General features: G+C 50.4%; 1 protein-coding gene across 1 annotated transcript in view; it reads left to right on the forward strand.

Moving 5' to 3' along the window:
* dnah1 (dynein, axonemal, heavy chain 1) overlaps positions 1-18,063 on the forward strand; it is a 995,196-nt gene that overhangs the window by 341,536 nt on the left and 635,597 nt on the right. Inside the window, 3 exon segments of the mRNA XM_038812191.1 lie at positions 2,908-3,120; positions 3,371-3,535; positions 16,657-16,778. Coding sequence (XP_038668119.1) covers positions 2,908-3,120; positions 3,371-3,535; positions 16,657-16,778 — 500 coding nt within the window.

Genomic DNA, 18,063 nt, shown 5'->3' on the forward strand with positions numbered 1-18,063 from the left:
GTTAGGGGAATGGGGTGGAGGTGTGGGCAGGGTGTGGGAATGGGGTGCTCTTTCCAAGGGCCGGGGCAGACTTGATGGACTGAATGTCCTCCTTCTGCACTGTAAACTGTAAAGAAAAACCAGCCTCCCATCTATTGACTTGGTTTACAATTCCCGCTGCCTTGGAAAGGCAACCACCATAATTAAGGACCCCACACACCCTGGACATACTCTCTTCCACCTTATTCCGTCAAGAAAGAGATACAAAATTTGAGATCACGAACCAACTGACTCAGCAACAGCTTCTTCCCTGCTAAAATCAGACTTTTGAATGGACCTACCTCGTATTAAGTTGATCTTTTCTCTACACCCTAGGTATGACTGTAACTTTACATTCTGTAGTTTCTCCTTCTTTCCCTATGTACGGTATGCGTTGTCTGCACAGCATGCAAGAAACAATACTTTTCACTGTATGCTAATACATGCGACAATAATAAATCAAAATCAAATCAAACAAATAGCTTCACTCTACCCTGTTAAACGCCTTTTCCGCATCCAATGCCACTATGACCTACTGCCGGGGAGAGAACCACGTTTAGCAGGCGCCACACATTCGATGCTAACCACCTCCTTTACAAACCCTGTGTGGTCCTCACCAACAATCTGCAGGAGGCTGTCCTCCAGCTTTGGCAAGTACCTTCGCGTTCACATTTAATGGGAATATCGGCCGAATGACCCGCACTCCACTGGGTCCTTAGCTTTCTTCAACCAAAGCGAAATAGACACCTGTCCCATCATCTCTGGAAGCATCCCTCTTGCCACCGCATCCTCGAACTTAGCCACCAACAACGGTCTCTGCAAACCTCTTATAAAATTCCACTGCGAATGTATCGGCCCCGGCATCTTCCCTGTTTGCATTTTCCCAATTGCCGTCTACACCCCCTCAATCCCTATTGGCTACTCCAATCCAGTCCTGCCCTCCTCCCCCAGCGTGGGACACTCCAATCCCTCGAAAAACTGCCACATATCTGACTCGTCCACCTGGCGCTCTGACTTATACAATTTCTTACAGAAGTCCGGAAGTACCCTATTCACCTGCTCCGGCGCCGATACCAACTCCCCTACTCCATCCCAAACCTGAATAATGTCCCGGGAGGCCATCTGCTGTCTGAGCTGTGACGCCAACAAATGACTGGCATTCTCCCAATACTCATAAACTGCTGTTTTGTCGGCCTCATCTGGCGTACCACTTTTCCCATGGACAATGATCAAACTTCGTCTGCAGCTTCTTCATGCAAATCAACAATTCAGGCGTGGGATCGTCCACATACTTCCCGTCCACTTCCAAAATCCCATCCACCAACTGCTGGCATTCCTCCCTAGCCTCCCTGTCAATTTGTGCCTTATGTAAGATAATCTCACCACTTTCAACGCCTCCCACACCACCGGCCTCCCCTCCAATGTGCCTATAACTATACGACCATAAGACATAGAAGCAGAATTAGGCTACTTGGCCATCGCGTCTGCTCCGCCATTCAATCATGGCTGATATTTTCTCATTCCCATTCTCCTGCCTTCTCCCCATAACCCCTGATCGCCTTATTCATCAAGAACCTATCCATCACCGTCTCAAAGACACTCAGTGATTTGGCCTCCATAGCCTTCTGCAGCAAAGAATTCCACAGATTCACCACCCTCCGGCTGACGAAATTCCTCCTCATCTCTGTTTTAAAGGATCGTCCCTTTAGTCTGAGATTGTGTCCTCTGCTTATAGTTTTTCCTACAAGTGGACACATCCACTCCACCTCAACTCTAACTAGGCCTCGCAGAATCTTGTAAGTTTCAATAAAGTTCCCCCTCATCCTTTTAAACTCCCAATGAGTAGAGATCCAGAGTCCTCAACTGTTCCACGTACGACAAGCTCTTCATTCCAGGGATCATTCTTGTGAACATCCTCTGGACCCTTTCCAAGGCCAGCACATTTTTCCGTTGCATACGGGGCCCAAAACTGCTCACAACACTCCATATGGAGTCTGACCACAGCCTTAAATAGCCACAGGACATCCCTGGCGTGACATAGAATGGTGTGAAGCATGTCACATTGAAGTATGACAACATGGTTGTCATAATGCACATGCTGCCCATGTGTGTGCAGAGTCCTGAGGCAAGTGGGCAGCAGTTGGCTTGTCGCCCAGTAACTATTATCTGGTTTCTAATGGAGGCTCAATATTGATGGTACAGTGAACTGGTGCAGAATAAAGGTATCATGACTGCTGCCAGGATAATGGGCAGGATGAGCTGAATATGATCTCAATCAAACTGCATACACTAAGGGAATGGAACTCTTCCTGTTTGCAGTAAATCTCTGAATTTGGATACAATATCCACAAGATGACATAACACTTTGTAGACAACATGGTGAAACCCTCACTCGTTTATGAAGGGAATACAGTTTAGACCTTTCTGAAGAAGGGATATGGTTCCAGTACCTTAGTTCTAGATGCAGGTCACAGTTAAATAACAGAGCTGTCATTATCAACTTTAGACATTAACGTGCTAAAATCCATTGGTGTAGAGAAGCTGGTTACAAAAGAACCGGAAACAGTTGCATAATTATACGAAGAGACAGAATCATGTATTGCGTGTAAGATGACACCTTCAAAGTTGTAAAGGCATTGTGGTATTGCATCACTGAATATCCATTCTCTGCACGCCAACCCACATTCAAAATTAAAGGAAGATTGGACTGTAGATAAACTAACTCTCAAATGCAGAAATTCTATAATTTGCAAAAGGTCTCCGACACATGTATTCATGTTTTCTAGCAATAATAAGTTTTCAAATGTTATATTGCAAATCAAGTCAATTAGTTAATTAGTTAATCAAGAGGATCTACAGGACTAATGTTGTACATCTTCTTATTTATAGGCACTTGATAAGATGGAGAGTGAGTGGGAAAATATTAATTTTGATGTGATGCCATACAAAGAAACAGGAACATTTATCTTGAAAAGTCCAGATGAAGCTTCTCAGTTACTGGACGATCATATTGTCATGACACAGAGCATGTCCTTCTCACCCTTTAAGAAGGCATATGAAGGGAGGATCAGCAGTTGGGAAAACAAACTGCGCATGACCCAGGTGAGACACCTGCAAGGATTTCTGGAAAATATGTACACTTATAAGTTCATATATCATTAACCGTATAAATTATGATCAATAGAAGAATGCAGGTAACTTTGGTCTTCCATATCTTCTAAGAAAGTCATTAGATTATTTCCATGGGGGCCTGGGTCAAAATTAGAAATCACACATTTGAATGAATTGAGCAGTTCTATTTGTAGCTGCACAGATAAGGATAACATTATATTTATATTCCATGTTGTTTCAGGATGTCCTGGATGAGTGGCTGCTGTGTCAGAGGTCCTGGCTTTATCTGGAACCAATCTTCAGTTCTGAGGACATCAACAGACAACTGCCAGTGGAAAGTAAACGATACCATACCATGGAGCGGTTATGGATAACCATTATGAAAAATGCAGATGAAAATAGAAAGGTACAGTTGGTCTTGTACTTTTGTTGTTAATAACTGATGCACTATCAATTATGCAAAGATGAAAGTAGGATGTACTCGAGGCTGAATTACACTGAGATGTGTGGCCTCCTACAGCAGCTGAAGAAATGGCATCGATATCAACATCCTATATATACACTATATACATCAGTGGTGACTAGCACATTCACCCCCCTGTTAAAAAATGAGTCCGGCGGGGGTGGTGGAGAACTATAGACCGGAAAGTGTGTTTTAAAAGTACAGATAATATTACAAATTCAGGCGGTCCGGTGCCTTGATCTGTCGTCGAGAGCGCCTTAGTGCTGGTGGCGACTCCGGCAGCGGCTTGGTCTTCGGTGACTCCGGGAGTGGGTCGAAATCCTCTTCATCTCCAGGAGTGGGCAAGGGGAGGACGGATTGTCCCGGAGTGGGGGCTGCGGTGGGGTGCACCGGGGGAAGGGAGGGTGGCGCTGGGTCGGAGGGGGGGGCTGTGTGGGGAACCAGCTGGTGCCAGATCCCTGAGGGAGACTGACTTGGCGGCCGTTGGGGTACGCTACATAAGCGTACTGCGGGTTGGTGTGAAGTAGCTGTACTCTTTCAACCAACGGGCCTTGTGGAGTCGAACATGTCTACGGAGGAGAACGGGTCTGGAGCTGCCAGCCATGCCGGGAGCGAAACCCCGGAGGTGGACTTCCCAGGGAAGGCAAAGAGACGTTCATGGGGGGATTCATTAGTCGCGGTGCACAGGAGCGACCGAATGGAGTGAAGTGCATCGGGGAGGACTTCCGACCAGCGGGAGGCCGGGAGATTTCTGGACTGTAGGGCCAGCTGGATGGCCCTCCAGACCGTCCCATTCTCTCGCTCCACCTGCCCATTTCCCCTGGGGTTGTAGCTGATCGTCCTGCTCGAGGCAATGCCCCTGTTGAGCAGGTACTGGCACAGCTCATCGCTCGTGAATGAGGATCACCGGTCACTGTGGACGTAAGCGGGGAAACCAAACAGAGCGAAGATGGTGTTGAGGGCTTTGATGACGGTGGCAGACGTCATGTCGGGGCATGGGACGGCAAAGGGGAATCGGGAATATTCATCTACCACACTGAGAAAGTACGTGTTGCGGTCAGTGGAGGGGAGGGTCTGGCCGATTTCAGGTCCACTGTCGAGAAGACCCGGTACTGTGCAATCTGATTGGCCATATCAGATGTGCGAGGGAGGGGGTACACGTCGAGCTGCACGTACCGATTGATGGTCTGACTGTAGTCAACGACCATCCTGTTTTTCTCCCCAGTTTTGAACACTACCACTTGGGCTCTCCAGGGGCTGTTGCTGGCTTTGATGATGCCTTCCCGAAGCAGCCGCTGGACTTCAGACCTGATGAAGGTCCTGTCCTGGGTGCTGTACCGTCTGCTCCTGGTGGCGACAGTTTGCAATCCGTGGTTAGGTTTGCAAAAAGGGAAGGTGGGTCGACCTTAAGGGTCGCGAGGCCGCAGACAGTAAGAGGTGGTAGGGGCCCGCCAAATTCCAGGGTTAGGCTCTGGCGGTTGCACTGGAAGTCCAGGCCGAGTAGCAAGGCAGTGCAGAGGTTGGGGAGGACATAGAGGCGGAAGCCGCTGAACTCCAAGCCCGGGACGGTGAGAATGGCGATGCAGTACCCCCGGATCGCCACGGAGTGGGATCCGGTGGCCAGGGAGATTCTCTGGTTAGCGGGGTGTACCGAGAGGGAGCAGCGCATTACCGTATTGAGGTGAATGAAGCTCTCAGTGCTCCCGGAGTCCAACAGGCAGGAGATCTCATGTCTGTTGACCTTCACTTTAGTTGAAGCAATTGCGAGGTTGTGTGGTCGAGACTGGTCAATCGTGACCGAGGTGAGACGCGGCTGGTCGTCGGCGGTTGCAGGCGATGAGCGGCCGGATGAGGTGCCCGACGGGCAGAGGTCCTGAGTTGGGTAAGATGGCGGCGCCCACGGGCTGCACGTGTCGTGGGGGAGGCAATATGGTGGCGCCCATTGGTCCTGGGAGAAACAAGGTGGCGGCGCCCATGGGCTGCACGTGTTGTGAGTTGAGCAAGGTGACAGCATCCACTAGCCGCACGTGGTCCGAGGAGGGGAAGATGTCGGCGCCCACTGGCCGCACGTGGGGGGTGCCAGGACAATAGCGGCGATTGAGCGGGCCTGGCACACTGCAGCAAAATGTCCCTTCTTGCCACAGGCCTTGCAGAGGGCGCTCCGCGCTGGGCAGCGCTGTCGGGGGTGTTTTGACTGCCCACAGAAGTAGCATCTGGGCCCCCCGGGGTTGGTTGGTTGCCGCGCGGCACAGGCGTGGGGTTGGCTGACGGCGGTCGCTGATGGGGTCCACGATGGGGCGGCTGTCTGCGGAGTCCACGATGCACAGGTGGGGTGGGCTGCGCGGTCGGTGGCATAGGCCTGAATGTTGCGTGATGCGACCGTGAGTGAGAGCGCGGCCCCCTCTAAGAGGCGTGGTGGATGTAGTCAGACCCTATGCCCGTAACAAATGCATCTCTCATTAGCAAATTCCACTGTTCCGTGGCCGAAATGGCCTGACAGTCACAGTCTAACTAGGGTGAGCAGGGCGCGCCAGAAATCTTCCACCGACTTACCGGGAAGTTGGCGCCGCGTGGAGAGGAGGTGTCTAGCGTAGATTATTTTAGTCCGCTGAGCATAGTTTTCCTTCAGTAGTGCCATGGCCTCTGCATAGGTCGGCGCGTCCTGGATGAGCGGAAAGACTTTGGAGCTCAACCGTGTGTAAAGGATCTGGAGCTTTTGCCCTTCTGGAATTGTGTCTGGCGCAGACCCGATGTACGCTTCAAAACAGGCTAGCCAATGTTCAAAGTCCTTTTTGGCGTTGTCTGCTTGAGGATGCAGCTTCAGGCGATCCGGCTTGATGCGGATGTCCATCTCTGAAAAACTCAGTGTAATAAATTGATGCACTATCAATTATGCAAAGACGAGAGTAGAATGTAATCGAGGCTTTATTACACTGAGATGTGTGGCCTCCTACAGCAGCTGACAAAATGGCTGCTGTATGGGGAGCACACATATTTATACTCCGCCTCCTGGGCGGAGCCAGCAGGCAGGATCTACCCCCGTACCTGTAGTACAGGGGGCTTACCGTAAAGCACCTACATCAACATCCTATATATACAATATATACATCGCCAGTGGAACAATTCAGTCAATCCCAATAACTCGTTTGAATCCCGCAGCACCCTCCCCACCGTGCCGAAAAGCTCCTCAAACACGGTCACAAACATCCCCCACCTTTTCTCAAACCCCCCTGCTGAGCCCCCTCACTCATACTTTATCTTCTGTAACCACAGGAAGTCGTACAGGTCACCCAACCATGCTGCTACCCCGGTGGCGATGCCAACCGCCACTCCAGCAAAATTCGTCGCCGTGCAATCAGAGAGGCGAAGGCCATGACATCGGCCTTCCTCCTCTCCATGAGCTCCGGCTTCTCTGAAACCCCAAATATCGCCATCCGGGTCCACTCCCTCCTCCACTATCCTGGCTAAGACTGCGAACACTCCCGCCCAGAATCTTCCCAATTTTTCACAACCCCAAAACATGTGCGCATGATTCGCTGGCCCTGCCCACACCTCTCACACTCATCTGCTCCCCCTGAAAGAACCCACTCATTCTCACCCGAGTCATATTCACCCTGTGCACCACCTTGAACTGTATCAGGCTCATCCTTGCGCAAGAGGAGGTCCCGTTTACGCTTCTCAGTGCCTCACTCCATACTGCCCAATTGATCTCCATTCCCAACTCCTCTTCCCATTTCTCCTTGATCTTCACCACCCGCTCGCCTCCTTGCTCCCCCAGCCACTTATATATATCCCAATTCTTCCCTCCCCTCCCACATCCGGAAGCAGCAGTTGCTCCAGCAGGGTGTATCCCGGCAATCTAGGGAACCCCTTCATGCAAAGTCCCTAACCTGTAGGTACCAAAACTCACTACCCACTACAATTTTAATGAGGTATTTTTGGCATTACAGCAACAGTACAAAAAAACAATGTACAAAGAGCAACAAACATAGTGCAATCGCAGACTCGCATCCCTCCAAGACCCTCCTATTCTACGCTACCCTAGCCCCCACTCCCACCCCCCTGTGTTAATCTCCGCGAAGAAGTTGATGAATGGTTGCCACCTCCGGGCGAATCCGAGCAGTGACCCTCTCAAGACGAACTTGATCTTCTCTAGGCCGAGAAAACTTGCCATATCAGTTCACCAGGTCTCCGACTTCGGGGGCTTTGAGTCCCTCCAAGCTAACAATATCCGCCTCTGGGCTGCCAGGTAAGCAAAGGCCGGAACATCTGCCTCTTTCTCCTCCTGGATTCCCGGGTCTTCCGACACCCCGAAAATCGCCACCTCTGGACTCGGTGCCACCCTTGTTTTCAATACGCTGGACATGACGTCCACAAACCCCTACCAATATCCCCTAAGTTTTGGACACACCCAGAACATGTGGGCATAGTTCGCTGGTCCTCCCGCGCATCACCTTCTTCACTCGCGGGAACTTACCCGCCCACACAAATGGAATGAAAATGAAATGAAAATCGCTTATTGTCACGAGTAGGCTTCAATGAAGTTACTGTGAAAAGCCCCTAGTCGCCACATTCCGGCGCCTGTCCGGGGAGGCTGGTACGGGAATCGAACCGTGCTGCTGGCCTGCTTGGTCTGCTTTATAAGCCAGCGATTTAGCCTTGTGAGCTAAACCAGCCCCAGGATGATGTTGTTAACCCTCTTAAAAAAGGACTGCGGGATGAAAATTGGGAGACATTGAAATACAAATATAAATCTCGGTCAGACCATAATTTTAACCGACTGCACCCTCCCAGCCAGCGACAGCAGCAGCGCATCCTATCTCCGAAACTGACCCCTCATCTGCTCAACCAACCGGGACAAGTTCAACTTGTGTAACCTGCCCCAGTCGTGCGCCACCTGTATCCCTAAGTACGAGAAACTATCTCCCTCTAACCTAAACGGCAGCTCCCCCAGCCGACCCTCCTGACCCCTCGCCTGGACTACAAACATCTCTCTTTGTCATATTCAACTTAAATCCCGAAAATCGGCCAAATTCCCCCACAGTCGCCATAATTTCACCCACCCCTGCCCCTGGATCCGATACGTATAAGAGCAGGTCGTCCACGTACAGTGAGACTCTATGTTCCACACCCCCCCCCCCCCCCCCTCCCCGAACCAGCCCCTTCTGGCCCCTTGAAGCTTTCTGAGCAATTGCCAGCGGCTGTATAGCTAACGCAAGCAGCAGTGGGGAGAGGGGGCACCTCTGTCTTATCTCCCGGTGCAGTCTAAAATAGTCCGAGGTCGTCCTATTCGTCCTTACACTATCCTCCCGGGCCTGGTACAACAGTCTAACCCAGTCGATAAAGCCCCGACCAAACTCAAATCGTCCCAGTACCTCCCACAAATAGTCCCACTCTACCCGGTCAAATGCCTTCTCCGCATCCATTGCCACAACTACCTCAACCTCCCTCCTCTCCGGGGGCATCATGATCACATTGAGCAGCCTTCTTATATTGGCCACCAACTGCCTGCCCTTGACAAACCCGGTATGATCCTCCATAATCATATTTTCAATCCTGGAGGCCAAAACTTTGGCCTGCAACCTGGCGTCCGCATTAAGCAGTGAGATCGGCCTATATGACCCGCATAGCTCCAGGTTCTTGTCCCGCTTCAAAATTAACAAAATAGTGGCCTGTGACATCGTCGGGAGCAGCACCCCACTGTCCCTTGCCTCATTAAAAACCTTGACCAGCAACGGCCCTAAAATCCCCGAAGAATTCTTGTAGAATTCCGCCGGATACCCGTCCGGCCCCGGGGCTTTACCCAACTGCATTGCCTTCAAGCCCTCAACTATTTCTTCGGCCCTAATCAGGGCCCCAGCCCATCCGCCAGCTCCCTGCCCACCCTCGGGAAGGTCAGTCCGTCCAGAAAGCGCCTCATCCCCTCAGGCCCCGTTGGGGGTTCTGAGCAATAGAGCCTGCTGTAAAAGTCCCTGAACGCCCTGTGTAGCCCTGCCGAATCCCCTACCAAGTTCCCCACCCCATCAACCACCCTCTCTATTTCCCTGGCTGCCACCCTCTTCCTAAGCTGCTGTACCAGCATTCTGCTGGCCTTCTCCCCGTGTTCGTAGAACGCACCCCTCGCCTTTCGAAGCTGCTCCACTGCCTTACCTGTGGACAGCACCCCAAACTCCGCCTGCAGCCTCTAACATTTCCTTAAAAGCGCCACCCCCGAGCTCGCCACATACCTCCTAACTACCTGTAGAATGTCCTTAACCAGTCGGTCTGTCTCTGCCCTATCCGTCCTGTCCCTAAAAGCTCGGATCGAAATCAGCTGCCCTCTCACCACTGCCTTCAGCGCCTCCCAGACCACCGCTGCTGAGACGTCCCCCGTGTCATTAACCTGCAGGTAGTTCTGCATGCTCTTCCTCAGCCTCTCGCACATTGCCTCGTCCGCCGACAAGCCCATGTCCAACCTCCATTGCGGGCGCCGGAAGCTCTCCTCACCAACCTGCAGTTCACCCAGTGTGGGTCATGATCCGAAATAGTGACGGCCGAATACCCCGTGTCCACCACCCCCACCAGCAAATCCCTGCTCAAAATGAAAAAGTAAATCCGGGAATAAACCTTACGAACATGTGAATAAAAAGAAAACTCCTCCATCGCCCTGTGCACCCTGTCCACCTCCAATGGTCGGGGAAAAGCCCCCTCCCCCAGAATCTTCTGGAACACGGCACAAGCGCGCCAGCATCAGCCCCCTCAGCTCCTTCTGGGAGACTGACAATTCTTATGTTCTGCCAGCGAGCTCTGTTCTCCAGTTCCTCTACCTTCTCCAGCAGCCTCTTTTGATGATCCTTTAGCATCCCCACCTCCATCGCGACCATCGTTTGGTGCTCCTCCTGGTCCGCCAGCGCTTTCTCTAGCTTCTGTATCATCCAATCCTGGGCACCCAGCCTGCGCTCCAGCCGATCGATCGATTCCTTTATCGGGTCAAGACAGTCCCGTTTCTGTCTGGCAAAGCCCTCTTGGATGACCTGCATCAGCTCCTCCGTTGATGGTTGCGCCGTCACAGCAAGGTTCCGAACATCAGCCATATTGTCTTCAGCTGCAACCTCCAGCCAGCTCTTGCTTATCTTCTTATTTCCTTTTCGATCCCTTGGGGTTCTCCGTTCCACACACCAATGTGTGGATCCAGTGCCAAGTTATCTGCGCCTTTAAAGTCAATACTCAAAACCATAAAAAAGCCAGGAAAAAAGGTCCAAACGTTCGGCCAGAGCGGGAGCCACCGAATGTGCGACTTACTCCCTCATAGCCACCACCGGAAGTCCCTCTATCTTCTCCCTTAGCTCCTCCAGACTGGCGAACCCTTCCTCCAAATCCCTCACCTTGACCAGCCCCACTTCCCTCCACTTCCTGTACACACTATCCATCCTCCCCCGGCTCAAACCCATGATTCTCACACAGCAGCGTTAGCACCGACATCCCTTCCACCCTAAAATGCCTCCTCAGCTGATTCCATATCTTCACCATGGACTGCACCACTGAGCTCCCTGAATACCTACTCGGAGCCATTGGCAATGCTGCCGTCACCATAGACCTCAAACTAGACCCCTTACAAGATTCCTCCTCCATCCTAGCTCACTGTACCCCTTCTCCTTCCCACCACCGCCGCACCTTGTCCACATTTGCCGCCCAATAATAATGAAGCAAGTTTGGCAACGCCAACCCCCCCCCCCCTGTTGTCTCTGCCTCTGTAGCAGGGTCCTCCCCACCCTCAGCTCCTTCCCCGCCCATACAAAGTCAGAGATGATTGTGTCCACTTTCTGAATCGGGAGAGCCTGAAAGATAAACAAGAACCTCGGCAGAATATTCATTTTCACCACTTGGACCCTCCCCGCCAACGTTAAGTGCAGTGTATCCCACCTCTTAAGATCCTCCCTGGCCTCCTCCACCAGCTTCGCTAAGTTTCACTTATGGAGCCCCGTCCATTCCCTCGCTACCTGAATTCCTAAGTACCTAAACCTATCCCTCGCTACCGTAAATGGCATCCCCCCTAAATTAGCCCGCTGTGCCAGCTCATTCACCGGGAATACCTCGCTTTTCCCTACATTCAGCTTGTATCCCGAGAACCCTGCAAACCTCCCCAACAGGCCCATAATCCTTCCCATACTCTCCAACGGATACGAAACAGACAGCAAGAGGTCATCGGCATAGAGCGACACCCGATGTTCCCTCTGTTTCCTCATTATCCCCTGCCACTCTGCCGACCCCCTGAGAGCCATCGCCAACAGCTCTATGGCCAGCGCAAACAGTAGCGGCGACAGCGGGCACCCCTGCCTCGTACCCCTGTGTAAGTCAAAACTTCGTGAGCTCATATCATTCGTCCTTACCCTCGCTCTTGGCACGCCACATACAGCAGGCGCACCCATGCCACAAATCACAGCCCAAACACAAACCTTCCCAAAACTACGAACACGCACCGCCACTCCACCCGATCGAATGCTTTCTCCGCGTCCATGGACACCACCACCTCCGGTACCAGAGCTTTGACGGATTCATCACCACATTACTCGCGAGCTGCCTGCCCTTCACGAAGCCTGTTTGATCTTCTGCAACCACCACCGGGACACAATCCTCCATCCTCCCCACCAACAACTTAGCCAATACTTTCACATCCGTGTTCAATAGTGATATGGGTCTATACGATCCATATTCCACCGGATCCTTCCCTTTTTTGGGGATTAGTGTGATTACTGCCTGCTTCATCGTCTCCGGCAGCTCCCCCTTTTCTAGTGCTTCATTAAACGCCCCCAACAGATGTGGTGCCAGGTCCGCTTCAAATTCCTTATAAAATTCTGCCGGGTACCCATCCGGCCCAGGGGCCTGCCCCGACTTCATATCCCTGATACTATCCAGCACCTCCCTCAGCCCCAGGGGCTCCTCCAACGCCTGCCTCTTTTGCTTCCTCCACCTGGGGAAATTCCAGCTCATCCAGAAACCGCCCCATGTCCTCCTCCTCTCCTCCTGGGGTCTGCCTCATAAAGTCCCTGGTCGTACTCTCTAAATCCCTCATTTATCTTACCTGGCTCTGACACCACATCCCCAGTCCCAGTCCGGATCTTCAATATTTCCTTGGACACAGCCTGCCTCCGCAGCTGGTGCGCCAGCATGCGGCTCGCCTTCTCCCCATACTCGGATTGCACACCTCTTGCCCTACGCAGTTGCCCCTATTGCCCTCCCGAACTCTCCCGAACTCCAGGTAGCCTTCTCCAAAAGCAAACAAACAGATGTTAAACACATAAAAGTCCCATTAAACAGGAGGGGGGGGGGGGGGAGATGGGAACATCCATCCCCTCATGAACATTTCACCCCTACAACTCCTTACAATCTGAACATTGAACAGAAACCACCCCCCCACAAAAAAAAGGTGAAAATCCCCCAATTCCTACACCCACTTCAAACATGGTCCCGACCATTACATAGTGCCAGCACCCCGGTTCTCAAGCATTGTCCACTCAGTTCACCCCCAGTTTATGCTCCTCAATTAAGTCTTCGCCCGCTTCTGGGGTCTCAAAATAATACTCCCGGCCTCCGAACGTCACCCATAATTTTGCCGGTAGAGCACCCCAAACCTGATCTGCCGCCGGTACAGCACCGCCTTGGCCTTGTTGAAACCTGCTCGCTGTTTTGCCAACTCGGATCCGATGTCCTGATAAATCTGGACGTTATTTCCCTCCCAGTCGCAGCTACGCTTCACCCTGGCCCACCATAGAATTTTCTCTTTCTCCACAAATTTATGGAGCCTCACATCACCGCCTGTGGTGGCTCCCCAGCTCTAGGCTTCTTCCTCAGAGACCTAAGGGGGCAGCACGGTAGCATAGTGGTTAGCATCAATGCTTCACAGCTCCAGGGTCCCAGGTTCGGTTCCCGGCTGGGTCACTGTCTGTGCGGAGTCTGCACGTCCTCCCCGTGTGTGCGTGGGTTTCCTCCGGGTGCTCCGGTTTCCTCCCACAGTCCAAAGATGTGCGGGTTAGGTGGATTGGCCATGCTAAATTGACCGTAGTGTCCTAAAAAGTAGGGTTGGGGGGGAGTTGTTGGGTTATGGGTATGGGGTGGATACGTGAGTTTGAGTGGGGTGATCATTGCTCGGCACGGCATCGAGGGCCGAAGGGCCTGTTCTGTGCTGTACTGTTCTAATTCTAATTCTTCTAATTCTATGTGCTCGGTTCACTTCAGGTGCCTTATCCAGCACCCTTTCTGCCACCAGTCCCACAAGCATCTTCGAGATGTCCCTCGTGGCACTCACACCTTCCACTCCTTCAGGCAGGCCCAGTATTCGCAGGTTCTGTCTTCTCGAGGTATTCTCCTGCTCCTCAACCTTTGCCCTCAACGTCTTACAAACGTTTCCTAGGAGCCCCACGTCCGCCTCCAGAACCACCACACGATCGCTGTGGTCTGAGATCACTCCTTCAATCTCCCGAATCTGTGGCCCCTGCACCTCCAAACACCTCTCCATCCGCTCCAAAGTACTCTTCAGGGGTGCCACAGCTTCTACAATAGCCTTTGCATGATCCTCATGCATTTCTTTCCTCTGCTTATGGAATTCCTCCTTGATAAAAGTCATCAGTTCCTGTATCTGGGGCGTTCCAACTTGCCCCTCCCCCGCCTGTTGCTGCAGCACCAGACTGTTTCAACTTTCCAGTCAAATTTCTCACTGTTTTCTGCCGGGTCTGGCAATCAGGAGACATACCATTCCAGGGGTAAACTACTCCTCTCACATTCATCAAAATTCCATCCAGATCTGTGTGAAAAGAGCCCTTTTCTGTGACTTTAAGCAGGAACAGCCCTGTATGTGACCACTCACTCCATGGTCACAACCGGAAGTCAATTGCATGTGTATGTTGACTACTGCTCAAGACTCAATTCCATCACTTCTGTTTCCACTTTTCATCCTACTTCTCTATTTTTCACTTTATCCCTCCTAGACCCCTCAATACTGTTGCCACCCCTCCTTTAATTTCTCCCCATAGGCCTTCCCACCTCTTTGACTGGCCTTTTGGTGACCCATCCTAATATGTCCTTACGTGGCTTAATGGAATGTTTTGCCTGTTAATGTTCCTGTGAAATTCCATAAGACATTTTGTTGCTTTAAAGGCACCACATATATTTAAGTTATTGTCCTGAACTGAAGACTTCGGAATTAAATTCTTGGGAAAGATAACAGATAGAAGTCAGAGTCAATTCAATACTTGAATAAAAAAGTTGAATCTGAGTCAGTTGCACTGAATAGCTCCAGGCAAACAAGGAAGGTCGTAACGACTATCTCTGGAAATATCCTGGATCCAGACTTTGAATGTAAGTTGCTATACAAGTGCTCTCCAATTCTACAGTGCTGTTTTGAAAAATAGACCATTTCAGATGAAAATTCTTCAGTTAGACCATGAGAAAGCGAGAGGAATTGGTTACAAACGGCCCATTCTGGTGGAAACCAGAGCCAATGTGACCTCAGATTGAGCAAATTATATCTCCTTACAAGAGTGATTGTTACTGCCATTGGCCTATGTTACCATGGGCTGAGGAGGAAATATTCAACTAGTGTTTCTGCTCCTGTTGAGTGGTATTTGCTGCATGGTATATGTGCACCTAAGATGAAGCCAGGAACATATAGAAGACCCCCAGCAACTTTCCATTGACATGTCCTGATAAAGGCCCCACTGAAACTTTAATCCCTCTTTTCTCTTCTAGAAGCTGACTGATTCACTGTGCATTTCCATCACTTTATTTTTTTATTTACATAATGGGGTAGAAACCTTTACTACTTTCTAATTTTATATTTTATACATGTTACCTACCTATGCATATGTAAAATCAGTTAAACATGGGTTATTTTCATAGTTAGAATCATGTGAAAAGGAAGTAAATTAAGTGCAATTAGCTAGGACCTCATATCTTATATAATGGTCACTCTTTAAAATAAATTCAAGGGCAGAAATTAGTGTTATATCTGTTATTGTACCAATGCTTAACACACTTTGTCAAATTCTTGCCCAACTCCTTGTTGGGTCCAACCATTTGTATGATAACATCACTAATAGTAATCTCCAAAACTTAGATTTCTGTTTACCATTTCAATGGGCGTGATCCTCCGGCCATGCTGCACCAGAAAAGCAGCTCGCCGTGGCTCAGCGTGGCCGGTGAAAGTCGGGAGACCCCGCTTCCACGATCTGCCCAGCTCGCAGCGCCTCGTGAGATTCAAAAAAATCTCACGAGATGTTACAAGGGGAATCCTGCCCAAAATGGGCGAGATCACTTTTTAGCAAATCAGCATATTAGAGCCTTACTCTAATGTGCCGATTCCCGAGATACCTGAGGCTTTGGGATTCAATGCCTTCACCTTGGGGATCTCGGGCGGGTGGCATTTGACACTGGTCCCCACAAACGGGGACCAGACGGAACGGCACTTGTGGGGACCTCCAAGGGAATCGGAGGCTCCAACTGCATGCTCTTTGGGCAGGGTGGTGCCCTAGCATTGCTGGTGCCACCTGGATACCCTGTCAGTCCCTGGCAGTGACACCTGGGTGCCAGCCTGGCACTGCCAAGATGCCCAGGTGGCACTGCCAGCTGACAGGGGCACTGCCAAGGTGCCAAGCTGGCATTATTTTTGTATGCACGCGATCAGGCGCCTGGTGTGGGTGTTGGGGGGGTGGGGGATGGGGGCCCTCCCATGTTGTGTTTGGGCTGGAGGGGAGGTCAGGAATTCTTTTTGGGGCCTCGGCATTCTCTCGCTACAATGGGGAGTTCTGGCGACCGGATCTCCCCATTATAAAAAATGGGGCTATGCGTGGCCTCGGCCGTGAAGTCCCCATTCAGGCCCCTTTTTAAAAGCGAGTCGTGTTGAATGGCCATGTGTTTCTTGGCACTGTGAGTGCCAGGAAACCCGCGGCTAAACGCACTCACTTTGTTCCCTTTTGGGAAGATCGCGGCCAATATTTCACTTGGAAAAACTCTACCATTGTATAAATAAATAATTATTGACCTGGGAATTGTGATTGCTCATTGGTTGACATTTTAGCCTCATTTCACAGGTTATTGAGTTATGTCCTGAACCACGGCTGTTGGACAACTTACGTGAATGTAACAAACAGCTGGACCTTGTGCAGAAAGGTCTAAGTGAATATCTGGAGACAAAAAGAGCTTCTTTTCCAAGGTAAAGGATTTATTTTCTTTTCAATGCCAAAATGTGGTATGAAAGGGTGATTCATTTTTCTGGAGTTGATGACAAGAGAGATTGTTGAGTGGAACTCCTGTTTAATTTCTGAGTAATGGGAGCCATATTATGAAAACAAACTCACAGAACAGAATCTGTTTAATTGTAAAACATTAAATTATGTGGGTGAGTAAAAGGTTCCTTAAAAAAAGACTAGCAACATTTAGCTATGCCTAGAAACTTTTCTGGAGTTCTCGGTCTGAAGACAGCAGACTCAGTGGTTAGCACTGCGGCTTCACAATGCCAGGGACCTGGGTTCAATTCCAGCCTTGGGTAACTGTCCGTGTAGAGTTTCCACGTTCTCCCTGTGTCTGCGTGGGTTTCCTTCGGGTGCTCCAGTTTCCTCCCACAGTTCAATGATGTGCAGGTTAGGTAGATTGACCATGATAAATCACCCCTTAGTGTCCTAAAGGTTAGGTGCGGGGCTCTTTCAGAGGGTTGGTGCAGACTCAATGGGCTAAATGGCTTCCTTTTGTACCGTAATGATTCTATGATTCTGTTCTAAGTCGGGTCTGACCATGGGTATGACAAGGAGACAGGTCCCAAATACACCCAAGCCAGAACGATTAATCAAACCCCATGCTGTTTGCACTAGAGGCTCCGATTTTTTTCCATCACATGGCTAACCAGGAATCTCTATTGTTATTACCACCTGCCGTTGGTGTTCAGTGTAAGGAGTTGCAAGTTGACATTCAACCTGTTTGGCCGTGTTATAAACATATCTTCTTTGGCCATCAAGCCCAGGAATAGAACTTAAACCCGAAGCTTCTGCCTCAGAGGCAGGGATTTTATTCACTTTACCACAGGACTTCCATCTGCCAAGAAATTCCAGGATGTAACCTCGGAGTTCACCTGTAAGACAAACACTTGGAACAGTCGTAACACTCTCAACAAATATGTAGGGTTGTGGATTATAAATAGTGCTTTAATTTGGCATACCAGTTCTAGAGGTATTCATTAGGCACTGACCAAATGTTTCAATCTCAATCAACACGTCATCTGTGATTCAGAGGCAGCAGTCTCACATCTCAGGCAATAGATTGTTAGCTTCGGCAATAAACATAAATTTAGGTTGACATTCCTAACTGTTAAAGATGGCTTTGTTCAGATAAAATGTTACTCTGAGGCCCTGTCTGTCCTCTGTGGACATAAATGATTAAATGGCTCTATTTTGAAGAAGAGCAGGCAAGTTCTCTCTGGAGTCGAGATCAGTATTTATCCCTCA

Source organism: Scyliorhinus canicula, chromosome 11 (assembly GCF_902713615.1).
Source record: "Scyliorhinus canicula chromosome 11, sScyCan1.1, whole genome shotgun sequence".
NCBI lineage: Eukaryota > Metazoa > Chordata > Chondrichthyes > Carcharhiniformes > Scyliorhinidae > Scyliorhinus > Scyliorhinus canicula.